Genomic DNA, 19233 nt, shown 5'->3' on the forward strand with positions numbered 1-19233 from the left:
TTAAGCCACAACGCAAATAAATTAAGCCACAGCACAAATAAATTAAGCCACAACACAAATAAATTAAGCCATAACTCAAATAAATTAAGCCACAACGCAAATAAATTAAGCCACAACTCAAATAAATTAAGCCACAACGCAAATAAATTAAGCCACAACTCAAATAAATTAAGCCACAACTCAAATAAATTAAGCCACAACGCAAATAAATTAAACCACAACTCAAATAAATTAAGCCACAACTCAAATAAATTAAACCACAACGCAAATAAATTAAGCCACAGCACAAATAAATTAAGCCACAACACAAATAAATTAAACCACAACTCAAATAAATTAAGCCACAACTCAAATAAATTAAGCCACAACGCAAATAAATTAAACCACAACTCAAATAAATTAAGCCACAACGCAAATAAATTAAACCACAACACGAATAAACCTATGTTGTGGCTGAATTAATTTGTGTTGTAGTTTGATGTCTTTGTTTGTTTGCTTTGTTAATTTTGTTATGTTGTGCACCTCTGGGCCACCGTACGTTTTGGCTCACCTGCAGCTCTCTCCCTGGGTGATGTCGGCATAAATTATTAATTATGTATCAATGTATTACTATAATGGCATCTTAATGCCATTAATCAAAGTGCATTATTGACAGCGGTGCTAGGAAACAGGAAGAACTTATGTGCACGTTTTAAATAAACCCTTACGTGCATTACTGACATATATTACCAGTATATGGCACTCGTGTCGAGCAATGTCTGCAAACAGTGCCTGTTTTGCAAACGTCTGTTGACCATCCCTGTTGTAATTCACTGCAAAAAGAAAATTTTCCCAGAAAGGAGAAACGCAGGGGACTTCTCTATCAGCAGCTCGTTTTCTCCACTTGCCATTTTCAACTACACACAATGCGTCCAGAACTGTGATGTCATCAAGTTGACCCATGTGAACACAGGCAGAGTGTATCCCTCTACAGAGCCATACAGGTGCATTAGCGGAGTAACTGTGTCTGTTTGACTCTTTGTTTTCTTGACCAAAACTTCTGCTCCAGATGCGTCATTAATCTTGAGGTGAACAGACCGCGGTGCCAATGCTTCCCGAACCGTGGGAAGTGAACCATACGGTTCGTTTTTTTACAGAGACCGTAACACCCCTAGTATGTAGTCCAGAGAGTGCCATGAATTTGGAGCTCCATGTTTCATAATTTGTTCTCTAATTTTTTGCTCCTCATTTGAGAACAGATCACAAATGAAGGTGGAGGTCTCTTGGTGGATGGTTGCCATAGCAATGTGAGAACATTTATAATGGGATATTTTGCCCACTCCAAGCCATTTCACACTGTGCCTGAAACACACTCACAGATTTAATAACTAACCTCCCACAAATTATGTCAGTTCCTCTCTCAAATAACTGATCCCTATCAGTTCAGTCATGAATGCTGCATCATAGCTTATGGGGTTATCCCCGCAGGCATAATCAGTCTTTGAAACTCTTTAAAATCTCACCAATTTAAATTGGCAGATAGCACTTTGTGCTCCACCTCCCTCAGGGTGCCGATAATCTCTCTCTCGTACTCTGCCTCTCACATCAGGTGGATCAGAGTTTTCTTCTACCCCCTGTGGTGCTAACCTTCACCATTGTACAGCAGTGTTGTAATTTGTTCTCCTGTGGACAGCAGGCAGATGAGACATCTTCGCCTCTTTCACCGCATCACAGTGCTGGGATTATTCTATGGCCCATGGGCCTCAACGGAAGTATCCTTTGATTATTAATTTATTGGATTGTATTGGATCGTTTTCTGGAAGCGTGTAACATAAGCACTACAGCCTGATTGTTTTTGATTGTCTGTATACTACTGTATGCACAAGCTAAAAGGGCTGTTTAATTAACAACGTCTTTTTAAAGATGCTGTTTTGTAAATGTGAACGGTATATCCCCTTATCTGACAGGCACGAGTGCTGTGTCCTTTGCCTGGGTCAGGCTCACGCAGAGGCGAGCACATGAGAATCATAAGGCTCTGCTCTCGGCTCTCTCTCTTTCTAAAGGATGAATCCAGTCCGTTCCCCTCCCAACAGGCTACTTCTGTGGCTCCTGAGGGACCACACGAGGCTGCCATAGTGACCAGACATATCCCACTGGCCATTCTATCAATAGGCAGACACCCTTTGATTGTGAAATTCTTTCATGGTGCAAGGCGGTTGAGCCTGCCATTTAACTCATTGCATTCAGTGAGTTTACACAAACTCTCATTTTTTATTTTCTCCCCAATTTGGAATGCCCAATTCCCAATGCGCTCTAAGTCCTCGCGGACTCTACCCACTCTATCAACCGAGCCAATAGTTTGCTTAGGATGCCTGACTGGATTCACTCAGCATGCCCGGGATTCAAACTTGCGACTCCAGGTGTGGTAGTCAGCATCTTTACTTAAGCGTACTCTCATTAATGACAGCGCTGCTTCTCGCTTTGGCTTCAGTAAAAATTTGTCGGGGGCCTTCAAGCGCTGTCGGTCAACAACTTATCAAACAACTTATCAAAAGCCATTCTTACACCCAGGAAATGCTACATGGCAAAAGTTTTGACAACTCCCTTCAGGGTGCAGGTTATTTAGGCTTCACACCCCGTTCGCTTCAGACAAAGTGGAAAGGCTACACACACTGTGACCTGTATGCACTGCATGCATATATCGTAACGAGGCAAATGCGGATTTCGGATCAGCTCTTTGTTGACGTCAAAGGTCACTTTAAATGGTTGGCTGTCTCCAAACAAAGGCTTTCACATTGGGTAGCGGATGCCATTGCATTCGCATATGACTCGCAAGGCATACAGTGCCCTATTGGAGTAAAAGCTCACTCCACTAGAGGCATGGTGTCCTCATGGGCATTGTCTAATGGTGTTTCTCTTGAAGATATCTCCCTAGCTGCTGGTTTGGCTTCTCCTAGCACTTTTGCTAGGTTTTACAGCTTGGATGTCTCCTCTCTCTCTTCCCAGGTGCTTTCTGTGAAGGAGAGTTAAACTATTCTGCTGCTTAGTACCAGCTTATTTATATATGGTCATCCCATAATAACCCGCAGTTAGCAGTCACTTATATAAGTTTTTATAGCCCATTTGGTTAGTCCCTTATTTATACTTAATCACACATGGTAGTGATTTCATTCATCTTGCGATGACTGCGCTACCTGATCCGGTTAGCGTCATCAAAACGTATTTCCATCCATTCATCATTCTATTTTTCCCTTCTTATTGCGATGTGAAGAGGAGACTACGTTTGTGCTTTTTGCTACCCCATTGGCTAGTAGGCATCGTTATGCATGTGAATCAGTAGCACGGTGTGATGGTATACATTCCCCATAGCGTCAGCTATGACGCAGCATTCATGACTGAATTGATAGGGAACAATAAGGTTACAACTGTAACCATGGTTCCCTGAAATGAGGGAATGAATGCTGCGCAAGCTGGCTGCACTACTGAATCTTCGCTACAAGGGTCCAGTATAGCTTGCACCCTTCAGTCGAATATTATGAAGAGATAGCACTATGCACCACCTCTATATACACCCACTACACGCACAAGGGAGGAGGAGCACAAAGCACTATCTTCCTATTAAATTGTAGTTTCAGAGATTGGCTACGCCTGTAGAGATAACCCCATAGTGTCACATATGATGCAGCATTCATTCCCTCATTTCAGGGAACCATGGTTACTGTCATAACCTTAAACATTTTGTGTACACCATACTACCTGTGCATATCATCTATCTATCTAGCTAGCTAGGGTTGGTTTTCTTATATCTCTGTTGTCCTATGTTTATCTCTTTCCAGGGCCAGCTCTCTCAAGCACTAAATGTTCTGTCTGATCGGGCCACAGAGGCCAAAGAGTTTCTTGTGCAGCTCAGAAATATGGTACAACACATACAGGTACAACAAAAACACATACACTCACACTTATACATACATATACACGTATCTATCTGAAACACTCGTGAGTGCTCTATCAAACTTGTTTTATAATCTCATTCTTTTCTCTCTGTGTGTTTCTGTTTTAGGAGAATGGAGTTGAATTTGAAGCTTGTTTGGTTGCCCAATGCGATGCCCTGATTGAAGCACTCAACCGCAGGAAAGCTCAGCTGCTTAGCAGAGTAACCAAAGAGCACGAGCACAAACTCTCAGTAAGTCACACACTTGCAAACACACAAAATGTACACACAGATGGAATGAATAGGCAGTTTAGCTACACGATGAATGCAGTACTGTACAGTTCACACAATGCTTATAGATGTCATGTTTTACAAAACTTTGACAAATATGACTGCAGTCAGAACAACTGTGCAGCAGCTAGACACAAATTCTTTGGCCTAACAAATGTCTTATTGATATAGTAGTTAATTAGTATGGGGCTCCAGTGCCACTGTTAGCAAACCAATTATCCAGTCAGTATGTTTCACAGGTAAGCAGGTATAAGCAGTAGATAAACTGCTGTGTACATCAGTATGCCATAAACATATATTACTAATGCCATTTCAGTTCATGGGTGACAGTCCTCACTCGAACTGCTCACATATGGATATAACTACAGAATGACAGCTTTCTCCTGTAATTTGGAGGTAAAGAGAAGGTTTGGAATGGTTAGATCTGGTGATAATTACCCTAGTAACAATTTGATTTCTTAACTGGAATTTTAAGGACTGTAACATTAAGGGTTGTATTATGTATTTACAGAAGTAATGACTGAATTAGATTTAACACAAGGGTTTTTTTTCTTTCAAGGGGTATTTATTTCATCATTTAATAGAACCAAAAAATACATGTTGCTGAGGTTTAACAAAAACTCAAGCAGTTCATGGAGATCACTTCTTTTTCATGTACTAGGGCAAATAGATGAATGGGGACTGAGGGTATTTTAGGTTTTACCATTTCAAAATTCCTATAAAAGAAAATGAAATCCATGGTTGCAAAAACTGAATTCTGCAGCAGGGCTAATCAGCAGCCATCATATCCATTCATATAGTGGAGGAAGCTTAATGGTTAAAGATCTTGGCTATTAGGGATAAATTGATTTTCATTTCCAAAAATTATCTTATCATTTACTCTCCCTCATGCCATCCAATATGTGTATGACTTTCTTTCTTCTGCTGAACAAAAACAAAGATTTTTAAAAGAATATCTCTGCTATATTGGTCCACACAATGTAACTGAATGGTGGCCAGAATTTTGAAGGTCCAAAAAGCACATAAAGGCAGCATAAAAGTAATCTATACAACTCCAGGGGTAAAATCCCCATCTTCAGAAGCGATTTGATCATTGTGGGTGAGAAACAGATCAATACTTAAGTCCCTTTTTTGCTATAAATTCTCTTGTCCACTAGGTGGTGATATGCACAAAACAAAATAGCCAATAGCCATAACTATACTCATAAACTATACTGAAGATGAAGTATAGTATGCCATGCTGCAGGACATTGCTTGAAATATCATGAAACACTGGTTGGTTAGATTGTCAAATTTATCTAGTTGATTCCATTATGGATAAAACAGTAAGGAACTGCTTTCACAATTGACCAGATTAGCAAAAATGTTTTTTTCTTCCAAGTGATCAGGTGTTACTGTATGAATTATTATGAACTATTGTGGGTCTTTCTCGAGGATCATTAATTCATACTTTTCTAAAAGATCTGTCAAATTAAGCTGTGGTGGTGGCCTAATGGTCAGGGGTTCTGGGCTTTATATACACAGGTTGTGGGTTCAGTCCCAAGCTCAAGTTCACCATTTTGTGAACTGTAAGTTTTGGGTGTCTGTTAAATGAAGCTAACAATAATATTGCCCTAAACTTTGTGGAGATTGTAATTTCTCAATGTTCTGAGGAAGATTTGTAGGACTGTGAATAACAGTTCCCTCAGTGCCAATGAATTTAAAATGTACTGAGATATAAATTTGGGGTGTGTGTGTGGTTGTATTTAAAACCAAAAAAAATAACAGATTTAACTTTCCATATAGGAGCAATTGTAATACTCTAAATTTCTCCAGTAATAAACAAGCTAAAGTGATCATACTCTCTCTGCTCGGCATATGCTCTGTTGTGTTCTCTCTCTGCCTGAGGAAAAACAGAGTGATTGTATAATTTTGTTAGATATTGTCATTAATATTTTGTAACATTTGTAACACTCTCACTTTTTGTACTAAATTTGATATGATCATTATAGGTCAATGAATAGTACTGTTCATTTTGGCACGTAGGAATGTTTTTACATCAAAAGATGGCAGTTAGATTTGTAGTACTCTGTAATGAAGAAAAGTGTAACAAAAAATAATAACTACAATTGCCCCAGGTCTTCCCTACTATTATGTAATTATAGTAGTGTTGTGTGAGAATCGTTGCGTTTACTTGTATCTAATAGGCCATCATCTTGTCTCCATGGTGCCACAAGCCTGTTCCCATGGCTACAAAGATATTGGGGTTCTAGTTTTGTCCAGTGGCATTGGAGAGATGAGACAGAGAGCTGCTGCAATGTTTTTCTTCATTTCTGTCTGGTTCTGTTTGTATTTGAATGGCTCTTTTGGCTCTTTAATTAAAATCTTTGTACATTTTTGCATTCATTTTGCATCATTGCACATAAATGGGGACATATCATAGACTTCTATTGTTTTTATATAAAGCTAACTATAATTACTATAGATTAACCTTAAGCCACACCATAAATCTAACCCTAATAGACAACTTTTTTTATTATTAGAATTAAAAAATATATTATTTAATTTATGTATGGATCCAAATAAGTACGTCCCAAAATTTTCCTGAATGGACGTTTTGTAAGATTTTGCTCACCTCTGGGTACAAATGTGTCCCCAAACTATATCTAAGTACACACACACACTCATCTACTGGAATATGCAGAAATGAACTGAATGTAGTGATTGCTGTGAAATGTCAGTGATGTGTTGTATGCTCAAAGAGGATGCAGACAATTGCTCCTGCTGTTGCCTAGCAACCCAGCCTCAGCACAGTTATCATTGATTTATGGCTAAAACACATTTATCCAAGCTCTCATACTTCCTTATTTTTCTTTCTCTTGTACTCTTAGGTTGTTCGTGATCAGATATCTCACTGCACAGTGAAGTTGAGGCAGACCACAGGACTGATGGAATACTGTCTGGAAGTCATCAAAGAGAACGACCCCAGCGGCTTTCTGCAGGTCACTGACCCTGTATTACACACTGATAAACCTAATCTGCTGACTTAGCACTAAACAAACTCTATGCCTCTAGCTACACAAGCTCAATTTAATGCGTCTCAAACGGATGTACACAGGCCTCTGATGCAGAGTCCAAGACAAGTGTCAAGTCTTTCAAGACAGAGTCTAAATCAAGTTTAAGTCTTTTGTCACGAGTCCAAGTTAAGTCTTAAAGGAATATTCCGGAGTTAAAACAAGTTAAGCTCAAGACAGCATTTGTGGCATAATGTTGATTATCACAAAAATACATTTTGACTCGTCCTTCCTTTTCTTTAAAAAAAAAATACAAAAATCAAGGTTTGTGAGGCACTTACAATGGAAGTGAATGGGGCCAATATTTGGTGGGTTTAAGGGCAGAAATGTGAAGCTTATAATTTTATAAAAATCACTTTCATTCTTCTGTTTAAACTCATGTATAATTTGAGCTGTACAGTTGTTTAAATCATCATATTTACAATAGGGTTACCAGATGTCCTTGTTTTCCGGGGACAGTACTGGATTTGGTGGCCTATCCCTGACTGGAGCTATCCCCAGAAATGTTCCCGTTTTTACCGAGCGTTCAAAACAGCCCGCATAGTGAATAATTGTGTCCTTCAAGTGGATTCTGAAATATCGTAATTATGAGTTCCGACCACCCAGCGAATTCAGAAGTTCAAGTGATAAACTCGGAATTCTAGATGATACCCGAGTTCTGAGATTGGAGTCCTAAACTGTCAACATGGTGGAAGTGAGTACAGGTTCTGTAGTGAATGACAGGTTTTTTCCATTATCGTCATCAAGCTAATTGAATGACAGGTATTATGGTGTCACAATAAAAGTTGCTAAAGAAATCGTCGACATCGTCCTTGTTTCCTGTTCTTTCCGACAACAAAGCATGTGAAAACAACAACCTCGTAATTACCACTTCAGAAATGGGAAGTAGGAAAATTCCAATAGCACATTAAGACAGCATTTATTACACGACAAGAAACAAAGCCTGAGCAGCAAAGCCTACCATGTACTGTTTATTTTGACCAACAGAGGGGTTTGCTCACTATAGCAGCTTCAATTCATTCATCTTCCTTAACTGATTATTTGGTCGGGCTAGTTTTGCCATTAAAGGTGCACTCAGTAATTCTAATCCAATACACTTTTTATCAAATTCTGCAAATATCTCCTCACAGTCTGCTAGCTGTCCGTTCTGTGGGTGGGCTAGAAAAACTCTAGTATTTGTACACAGCCCTTGCTTTATAAATGGGACAAAAAAAAAGTGGATCAGATCAATCCACACCACACTACTCCAGTCAATCAGCAACAGGGGGTTCTTGCGCATCCACAAGATGGGGGGTAGGGACAGAGCGAGAGGGAAATTAATTAGAAGAGCAAAGGCAAATCTGGCTCATCCGAACTTTCTAAACTCCAAGGAGGACAAATGGCTGAGAAACAGACCAAGAGAAAAAGGTCAGATGAATATAATCTAAAAAAGAAGGATTATGATAAGCCAAGGGCAGAGCTTCCAAAGGAGCACTGATGGGAGGGGTGTGTTTGTTTTGGCAGTTGAGTTTGAATATCAACATTGTTTCTCAGGAATTGCTGAGTGCACCTTTAAGAACTGGACCAAGCAATTGAAGATAATTATCATCAGTGTTATAAACCTCAACGTAAGACTATTATTACTATATTACTATTACTATAACTAGCTATTTATGTTATAAAGTTATATTTACATTTACATTTACATTTATGCATTTGGCAGACGCTTTTATCCAAAGCGACTTACAGTACACTTATTACAGGGACAATCCCCCTGGAGCAACCTGGAGTTAAGTGCCTTGCTCATGGACACAATGGTGGTGGCCTTGGGGATCGAACCAGTGACCTTCTGATTAACAGTTATGTGCTTTAGCCCACTACGCCACCACCACTCATATATTGTTATGTATTTTATAACAGGTTCTGAATTCTGTGCGGTATTGTATTGAAACTTTGGCCTTCATAATATGGGAATGTCTGCACAGACCGCACAAACTAATTAAGAAAAACAGGTCCATGTAAGATACGCAATATTTAGGTGAAATAGTATTATGATAATAATGATCATTATTATTAGACCACTAAATTGATTTGAATTGCATTGAGACAAATGCTACCGTATTCAATAGAGCATGATACACCACACACTGTACAAATTATTTCCATGATTTCTTAACTTTATATTTTTTCACCTTAGATTTACTAATGTGTTCAGATAACATACGTTTTTACTGAGTAATGGTTATGCACTGATATAATGTAAAAATTAATTATTCTACTAATTGTTTTTATTCAAATTATTTATTTATTTTATTTTCAAATTTTATTTTAAATGAACGCAAAATTTTAAGGCAACCTGGTTGCTTAATCTTCAAAATAATCCAAATAATTTCTTACAGTGCATAGTTCAGCACATTATCACATTCACCATGGTCAAAAAACATAAATTCCCATTTGTCCCCTTTTTTTGAATAAGTAACATTACATTTCAATCACCTATTGACCACTGAACTTGAAATGTCCCCATTTTTCATTTCACAAATCTGGTCACCTTCATTTACAGTCATTTTATGGTTTGTTGACATTACATCGTCATGACAACGAACTTGTAAAATTGGCTATAAATTTACACAGCATTCGTTAGTAAGCGATTTTGTCACAATAAAATCATGCTAACACGCATATTGTTTACGTCTCATGGCTATATTTTTTTAAACACTGTTTATTTTAAAGTTTATGGATTTGCCCCCATTTAAGTATCTCTCTGGAACCCAGATTTTTGCCTTTTTTTAAAGAAGCAACTCAAAATAATGTTTTGTGGTAAATAATATCATGCCACAAATGCAGTGGGTTAATCTTAACTTGTATTGAACCTGGAATATTTCTTTAAATCTCTTTTAGTATTGCTTTTCTATCTGCTGCAGACTAGTCTTATAAAGCCTCTTTGCAGAACTATTCATTTTATATATTGTATTATTTCTAGGGTTTCCCAGAAAAAGTGAGTAAATGACAGCACATTTTCAAAGGAAAAAGCAACAGAGAGTGCATGAGAGGCTCCCTTGTATTTAAACAGTGTCGTATTATTCAGAATTCAGAAAGATATTCCTCCCAGTAGACCTGTGGTCTTGAGTTGTTCATTAGCCTGTGACTTAATTGTAATTACTAAGCCTAGAAAGCATGGAAATTGGATACAGTTTTTAAAAGTCATTCAAAAGTTATAGAAATGTATCTAGTAAATATTATTTTTATAGTTTACTTTACTCTTTTTAAAATATTTACTTTAAAATCTTTAACTCTTCTTATTCCAAAGATTGGTTACACTGTTACACACAAATACAAATCTGCAATCTTTATCAAATAATTTCTAAAAACTCTTTCTTTCTCAAAAACAAACACACTTCCTCAATGACACTTTGCCTTCCAAAACTTTAATGATCTCAAAATGTTTCTTGCCCTGGAGACTCTTTTTAAATTAACATAAGGTCACACATTTACATAATGGCAACACTTCATTAATTTAACATGATGCATTTTAATATATTATGAATCAATATGTGTGTGTGTAGATCTCAGATGCTCTGATAAGAAGGGTCCATATGACAGAGAATCAATGGGGGAAGGGCTCTCTGACCCCTCGCATGAGCAGTGACTTTGACCTGACACTGGACAGTGGACCCCTGCTGCAAACCACGCAACAGTTAGACTTTGTCCAGATGAAGGGTAAGGGTGTGTTTCATTGTTGAATGTCCTTCCTTAATGGCACAGTAAGAAAGAACTCTGGACTCAAAATAACCTTATTTTTGTGTGTGTGTGTGTATAGTGCCGGCTGCTCCTATTCTTCAGTTAGAGGAGTGCTGTACTCAAACCAACAGTACTACTCTGTCGTGGAAGCAGCCACCCCTTTCCAACATCGCTGTAGATGGATACATTTTAGAATTGGATGATGGGAATGGAGGCCAGTTTAGAGTGAGTGTTGCATACATACAGCTTTAAAAAGGAAATTAACCATCCATTTTGTGTATATTTGTTGATGTTCTGATCTCAACATAACAGAAATTATCTTGACAAAGAATGTTATTTTAGGTTTTTCATGAGTTACCTTGAGAAAACTAGACAGTATTCTGACCCCTTCGTTTTTTTCCACTTTTTGTTATGTTGCAGACTTTTTTCACATTAATCAACACTCCATACCCCATAATGACAAAGCAAAAACCAGATTTTTGATAACTTTGCAAATGTATTAAAAACTGAAATATCACATTGACATAAGTATTCAGACCCTTAACTCAGTACTTAGTTGAACACCTTTGGTAGCGATTACAGTCTCAAGTCTTTTTGGGAATGATGCAACAAGGTGTGCACACCTGGATTTGGGGATTTTCTGCCATTCTTCTCTGCAGATCCTCTCAAGCTCTGTCACGTTGGATGGGGACCTTCGGTGGACAGATATTTTCAGGTCTCTCCAGAGATGTTTGATTGGGTTCAAGTCCGGGCTCTGGCTAGGCCACTCAAGGACATTCACAGAGTTGTCCTTAAGCCACTTTTGCATTGTCTTGGCCGTGTGCTTAGGGTCATTGTCCTTCAGCCCAATCTGAGGTCCTGAGCGCTCTGGACCAGGTTTTCATTAAGGAATCTCTGTATTTGCTGCATTCAGCTTTCCTTCAATCCTGACCAGTCCCTGCTGCTGAAAAACACCCCGACACCATGATGCGACCACCACCATGCTTCACCGTTTGGATGGTATTGCGAAGGTGCTGAGCGGTGCCTTGTTGGATCCATGGATGATACTTGGAACTGAGACCAAACAGTTCGAACAGTTCAGTTCATTTCATTAGACCAGAGAATCTTGTTTCTCACAATCTAAGAGTCTTTAGTTGCTTTTTTTGCAAAATACAAGCAGGCTTCCGTTTGTCTTGCACTGAGGAGAGGCTTCCATCTGGCTACTCTGCCATAAAGCCCAGATCGGTGGTGTGTTGCAGTGATGGTTGTCCTTCTGCAAGTTTTTCCCCATTTCCACATATGATTGCTGGAGCTCAACTAGAGTGACCATCAGGTTCTTGGTCACCTCTCTTATCAAGGCCCTTCTCCCCAGATTGCTCCATTTAGCCAGACAGCCAGCTCTAGGAAGAGTCCTGGTTGTTCCAAACTTCCATTTAAGAATTGTGGAGGTCACTGTGCTCTTGGGAACCTTCAATGCAGACAATTATTTTTTTGTAGCCTTCCCTAGATCTGTGCCTAGACACAATCCTGTTTTTACATTTACATTTCCTTAAGCGCCATCTAGCGCTCTGTGCATACGTCAAGCACTAGGAAGTGTAATCGAGCTTGCAATCATGACCATGCCTAGATATGGCAATGGCAAGATTTACAGTGAAAAAGGAGTTATATTTTGGTCTGTTCTCACCCAAAACTGATTGGATTACTTCTAAAGACATACATTAAACAACTGGAGTCATATGGATTACTGTTTTATGCTGACTTCATCTCTTATTTGGAGCTTCAATGTCCTGATCACCATGTACTTGCATTGTGTGGACCTACAGAGCCTACACATCTTAGATGGCATGAGGGTGAATAAATGATGAGAGGATTTTCATTTTTGAGTGAACTATCCCTTTAATCTAACTATTTACTTAATCCTCTTTGTGGACTAAAGAAAGTGCACAATCCTTAATAAGTGATGAGTGTTTACTTATTGAAGTGGTTATTCTACAGGAAGTGAGGGCTACATTTGCAATAGCATACTACCATAGTCAGTTTTGGGGAGTATCGAAATACATGTAACAGGATTATGTATTTAAAATGTAAAATATAAGTAACACGTTCCACTACAGTTACAATTTAAATAATTGGTAATTAGAATATAGTTACATTCAAAAAGTATTTTGATTACGAAAGAGATTACTTTGCATTTTATTGTCATTTGTTTCATTTAATATTTAGTCCTTTCAGATGGAAAACATTTATACATATATATGATGCGATTCAAAGTGCATTTGAACAGAGATGAAACACTTTCTTATGATGTGTAACATACATACGAGCAGACAGAGAAGTAAGTTTGAAGTAAGTTTGGAGCAGAAGAAATAGAAATAAAACTTGTGTAATCTGTCAGCTTTACGCTAAGTTAAAATGCTATTTCTAGCCATTTTACATGCACATGTTACCAGACACGATCATATTTGTTTATCAAGAAAATTCACATTCGATCATAATTAATTTTTCTAGTAAGACCTTTGATATTAGGGCAAAAATCGTATTCTTGATAATAATTTTTGCATTGTTTTCCTGTACAAATATAAAAAAATCTTTAAAACAAGATCAATTTGATTGATCTTGTTTTAGAAACAACACTGCATAAGATATTTAGGTTTTTCAGAGAACGTATTTTTAACACGTGTATTTTGTCTTACTGTACTGGCAGAGTTTTTATAGACAAAACAAGTGAATAAATCTACCAGTGCTGAAAAAGTAATCCAAAGTATTTAGATTACTGACCTTGAGTAATCAACGAAATACATTACAAATTACTTTTTACAGCATGTAAAGCATGTATTCTGTAATCTGTAGTGGAATACATTTCAAAAGTAACCCTCCCAACCCTGACCATAGTACATACATAGTATTAATTGTGCACTTTTAACATGTATACTTTGAACAGTATCCACATTTAGTAGATGACCCTCTTCATTTAACTAAATTTGCACCACTGTGGATCTCACAATGCAATGCACTCTAAAATGAACCGCAAGTAATATCAACACTTATTTTTAACTTCATTATTGATTGTAATGCCAAAGGTTTAGACACATTCCACTAAATTGAATAAAAAATTTGGGGAAAAAACAGCATTTATGTGAAGTAACTGTAGTTAAGAGGTCATGTGAGAACAATGTAGTGTACTACTGTATATACTTGTGGCAGGGCGGAGGGCGGAGGGCGGGGCCGGGTCGTGATCCTACACACCCGGTCCCGTATTAGGCTAATTAAGCCTCCGTGAGGGATAAAGGTGGACTGCAGAGGATCGTGCGGGAGAGAGAGATAGTTTACGGACATGTCCGTCATGTGTGTGTTTATGTTCGTGTGTTTTTGTTTTGAGTTTAATATAAAACTTGTCCGTATCACACACTATCTCTCTCTCCCGCACGATCCTCTGCAGTCGACCTTTATCCCTCACGGAGGCTTAATTAGCCTAATACGGGACCGGGTGTGTAGGATCACGACCCGGCCCCACCCTCCGCCCTGCCACAATACTATTTCACAAATTCCTAGATATGCAGTATACAGTGCCATGCAGTAATCACACTACTATGCACACTAGTATTCCATTCTGAACACAGCCGATGTGGACTTACTAAATGAAGTGTGTATTCTACAGGAAGAGATGTGTTTACTAATCGAAGTGTGTTCTATACAGGAAGTATATGTTGGCACAGAGACGATCTGCACAGTGGATGGTCTGCACTTCAACAGCTCTTATAAGTCTCGCGTTAAAGCGTTTAACTCCAGCGGAGTTGGCCAGTACAGCAAAACTCTTGTAATGCAGACGTCAGAGAGTAAGAGAAGTTATCGCCCCACACACACACACACACACACACACACACACACACACACACACACACACACATTGATACACAGGCCTTACTATGGAATGCTATCACACTTTATACATGGGGAAGCTTGAGCATGTCACTGCAAAATGATCCAGCAGACTTTTATCTATTATTATCAGTGATGTCAATATAGTGAGGTCTGCTGCAGTGATGTTTTAATGATCTCCATTGTATGTTGGATACTGATCTAAATGAATATACCGTAGTTGTTTATGAGTTTTTAAATAATAGTATAAGCTCTATAAGTGTTGATTATTTGCGAGCTCTAAATAAATCCAGCTTCCCTGATATGCTGCTTTCCGTCTGCTTTTCTTTCAGTACCCAATTTTGTTACTCTCTTTTTTCCCTCCTTCTACCCCTCTATATTCTGTCTTTTCCATTTCACTGCCTTTTCTTTTTTATCCACCTTTTCCTCGTTCTTTTCCCTCTTTTTCTCTCTTCGTTTCAGTGAGTCTACCTTCATATGGTTGTAAATTTCTGGCAGCAGGTATGAATGCCTGAAACTCTGATCATCGTCATCGTTATTTCAACCTCATATACCCATTTCTGTCAGCTTGTATTATGTTTGTTTGTGAGAGTTTGGGTGAGGTCCTGATTACACCTGGTATTAACATTCATCTGTACTTCAGTGTATGGCATATCAGCTCAGAATAATTGATGATATCAAAGTTACTCACCTCGGATCATCGTTTTATGTCATCTACACACTCTATACTGGCACTGTCTATAAAAAAAAACGGTCATCTCGACTCTGTGAAGTATCAACATATTTTTTGAATTTTTTTTACAAATGTAATACATTACCTACTAAGAATATACACAGATGCGAATGAAAACACTGGAGACCTGAAATTGAAAACAGTCGAATCGCAAAACACTTCCACGTTCAGGAAAAAGGAAAAAGGCGGATAGCGTCTCGCGCAGGACCGGCACATTTTTAGACTCCGTGTGAAGTTTAAAAAAATTTAGAGACACCTGTCAACATTCGTTGCATTGCATCTAGCTTGATTTTAGCGCAGGTGTCACAAAGATTCAGAACAAGTTCAGGCTGCAAAGAGGACTTAATAGGACTGTTACATTGTTTCATATTATTCCAAATGAAAGCAAAGTTTTGGTGATTGATAAACGGTAAGAAAATTTTTTTTTCCTTCTGCTCTGGAGTGCTGAGGTTGTTAAAACTGTGTATGTAAACTGTTACAATATTGTCATGAATGTTGCCTATGCTTACATAAAACACAGCCTATTGAAACAATACATGCTGTGAGAAGAAATTATAAATACAGTGAGCGGTTTTGGGTTTAGGTTTAATTTTAAGGCTTGTGCAGACCTCTACTGTAGATAAAATGTGATTGGCTCTTTTACTTGCAAGGTGGGACTTCCTTTTCTACATCCACCATATTTGGTGTTCCAATTTCTCCCAGTCATTTTAATACAAGTGCTCTACCTCGGGCTAAATAGTCTCTGGCAACAGTATCCCTCAATAGGTATGCTTTTGCACTCAAAGACAGTTGGATGGAGCACAACAGAATGCAGGGATCTTGAGATGCTTTTTTTAACGTTTCAAACTACATTTAACTAAACACTGCATCCTAAAAACACAGTGCTTATGAATAGAGACGCAACCAAAGTGAGACGCTCCAAAAGCGTCCATCTAATGCATGAGTACATAGATAAACAATTAAAAATAGCGCAGAGGGAAGGAGGCCAATTATAGGGTTATGTTCAATGATATGGAAATAAACAATATTTTGACTTAAAAGCCACTTTTTGGATTTTAGAAATCCTTTGTCTACTGCCACAGTGTATGTATAATGTATTTGAATTATCTGAATTATAATATTTATTATATATTATACAGTATATAATTATTTTAATAATAATAATATACTAAATTATCTTTATTTGGGGGACTTTCTCTGTAAATATTAATATTAGTGATAGACCGATATATAGGCCTGGCCGATTAGTATGATATTTGTCCATTTTGCAATTATTGGCAATGGCCTTTAACCAATGTTCGCTTGGCCGATTAACAGAAGTGTTGACTTTCCCATGCGTCTGTTACAAAATCTACCTATAGGTTTGTAAATTGATAGTCAACACTTTCTGTTTTCAATATATATATATATATATATATATATATATATATATATATATATATATATATATATATATATATATTCATTTTTTCAAGTTAGTGTAAGGGTCAAATTTCAGTAAATATTACTTAGGATATAGTTCACTCTAGAAATGTTTTGCACATCTGAGTTGCTGTTGTTAAATTGTATTATTTTTATCTTCATTTATATCAGCCATCCTGCTCCCTAGATATCGGTATTTAAAAACCCATATCGGTAGAACACTAATTGATATATGCAATTAATTGTATAATTTTATTTGATTAATTAATCAGCACATAATTTTATTAATTTTATTAATTGAGTGACAGCCCTGGAAAAAAAAACACAAAGTGCATGTTGCCCTCAGTCTCAAATATAGCCTACTTTGATTTTTAATATCGCCACCAATGTTACATTTAGATGGGAATGCACATAGATATTATAGTACAATACCTGTATTAAATTAACTTAAGGTGTGTGTGCTTCTCATGAGATACATTTATTAATTTACATTTGTTGATTTGCTTTTATCCAAAGCACTGTCACTGTTTTATCTGTCAAACTGACTGCATACAGCATACAGAAGGTGAAGCATGTACCTTTATAAATTGACTTTCAATCAGACTTTTTTCTTTTAAAGTTTAGACTCTTGTTTTAGCATCATGGTTGATTGACAGGTCCTTCACTGTTGTCCAGGATGTATCAGGACACATTAATTTTTACGCTACAAATGAGATGTGATCGCTTTGCCCTTCTATGTACCTCCAAATGTGCTATCCACTTGTGATCGGATCACATGAGACAGGTGCTAAAACCAGGTGAAAACAGGCCATTAGAGAGTACAAGTACAAGTGTATGTGTGTGTGTGTGTGTGAGTGTGTGTTTGCAATGGATTTGCAGTGTCTCTGGTCTGCAACTGTCACTTAAACACATCTGTAATTATGTTCTCTTTGCAGTTGCCTGGTTTACCTTTGACCCTGCATCAGCACACCCTGACATCATCTTATCTAACGACAACCTCACAGTGACGTGTAACAGCTATGACGACCGTGTCATCATGAGCAGCACAGGATTCTCCCGTGGTGTGCACTACTGGGAGATGACAATTGATCGCTATGACAACCACCCTGACCCTGCGTTTGGAGTCGCACGGGTTGACGTAATGAAAGATGTGATGCTGGGGAAGGATGATAAAGCCTGGGCCATGTATGTGGACAACAATCGCTCCTGGTTCATGCATAACAACTCACACACCAACCGGTATGGATAACTGTGTGTCTGTGCTTGTTTGTGTATTGGAGCTTTTTCGGTTGATTATTATGTCTTAATTGGCCGCTTACACATGATGCATCTTTCAGAACAGCTAGATGGTCAGCAACGGAATGGAGCAAAACAAAAGTCTTGAGACCAATTTTTTAAAAAGTTTAATTACTTTTGACACAGTCTTAAAAATGTGGCACTTATGGAATGAGACATTGAAAAAACAATGGCCAGAAAGATCCTTCTGATGCATGTGTTTATAGACAAACAATTGACAAATGGCACAGACTAAATGCAAAATCACATCCTGAGTAAACAGCCCCTTACACAATTATTTTCAGTACATTTCATAAAATTATTTCTCATTCAATAACTAAATAAAATAACTATTTCCAAACTTTAAATGAGTATTTAAAGACCACATTACACATAGATCAAAAATGAAGGAAAATCTATGAAAACAAAGTAATTAAATTATTTGAACTCTCTTTGCTTGACATCATGGGAAAATTAAAATAAATCAGCTAAAAAAAGAATTGAGGACCCCCACAAGTCTGGCTCAAACAATAGTACGCAATTATAAACACCATGGGGCCATGCAGCCATCATACCACTCAGGAATGACATGCATTCTGTCTCCTAGAGATGAACATAGTTTGGTGCGTAAAGTGCAAATCAATGCCAGAACAACAGCAGCAAAGGCCCTTGTGAAGATGCTGGAGAAAACAGGTTGACAAGTATCTATATCCACAGTAAAATGAGTCCTATATTGACATAAACTGAGAGGCTGCACAGCAAGGAAGAAGCCACTGCTCCAAAAGTGCCATAAAAAGCCAGACTACAGTTTGCAAGTGCACATGGGGACAAAGATCTTACGTTCTGGAGAAAAGTCCTCTGGTCTAATGAAACTGAAATTTAACTGTTTGGCCATAATGACCATCGTTATGTTTGGAAGAAAAATAATTAGTCTTGCAATCTGAAGAACAACAGCCCAACTGTGAAGCATG

General features: G+C 37.8%; 1 protein-coding gene across 4 annotated transcripts in view; it reads left to right on the top strand.

Moving 5' to 3' along the window:
* Positions 1 to 19233, top strand: part of LOC127660299 (E3 ubiquitin-protein ligase TRIM9) — a 37913-nt gene that overhangs the window by 11866 nt on the left and 6814 nt on the right. Inside the window, exons 2-10 of one of the 4 annotated variants that reach the window (XM_052150434.1) lie at positions 1239 to 1286; positions 3816 to 3911; positions 4040 to 4162; positions 7072 to 7182; positions 10800 to 10953; positions 11054 to 11199; positions 14651 to 14789; positions 15295 to 15333; positions 17923 to 18226. In XM_052150434.1, the coding sequence (XP_052006394.1) occupies positions 1239 to 1286; positions 3816 to 3911; positions 4040 to 4162; positions 7072 to 7182; positions 10800 to 10953; positions 11054 to 11199; positions 14651 to 14789; positions 15295 to 15333; positions 17923 to 18226 (1160 nt within the window). The remainder of the gene's footprint in view (positions 1 to 1238; positions 1287 to 3815; positions 3912 to 4039; positions 4163 to 7071; positions 7183 to 10799; positions 10954 to 11053; positions 11200 to 14650; positions 14790 to 15294; positions 15334 to 17922; positions 18227 to 19233) is intronic. The other 3 variants (XM_052150435.1, XM_052150436.1, XM_052150437.1) reach the window with 3 other exon arrangements.

Source organism: Xyrauchen texanus, chromosome 20 (genome assembly GCF_025860055.1).
Source record: "Xyrauchen texanus isolate HMW12.3.18 chromosome 20, RBS_HiC_50CHRs, whole genome shotgun sequence".
In the NCBI taxonomy this organism is placed as follows: domain Eukaryota; kingdom Metazoa; phylum Chordata; class Actinopteri; order Cypriniformes; family Catostomidae; genus Xyrauchen; species Xyrauchen texanus.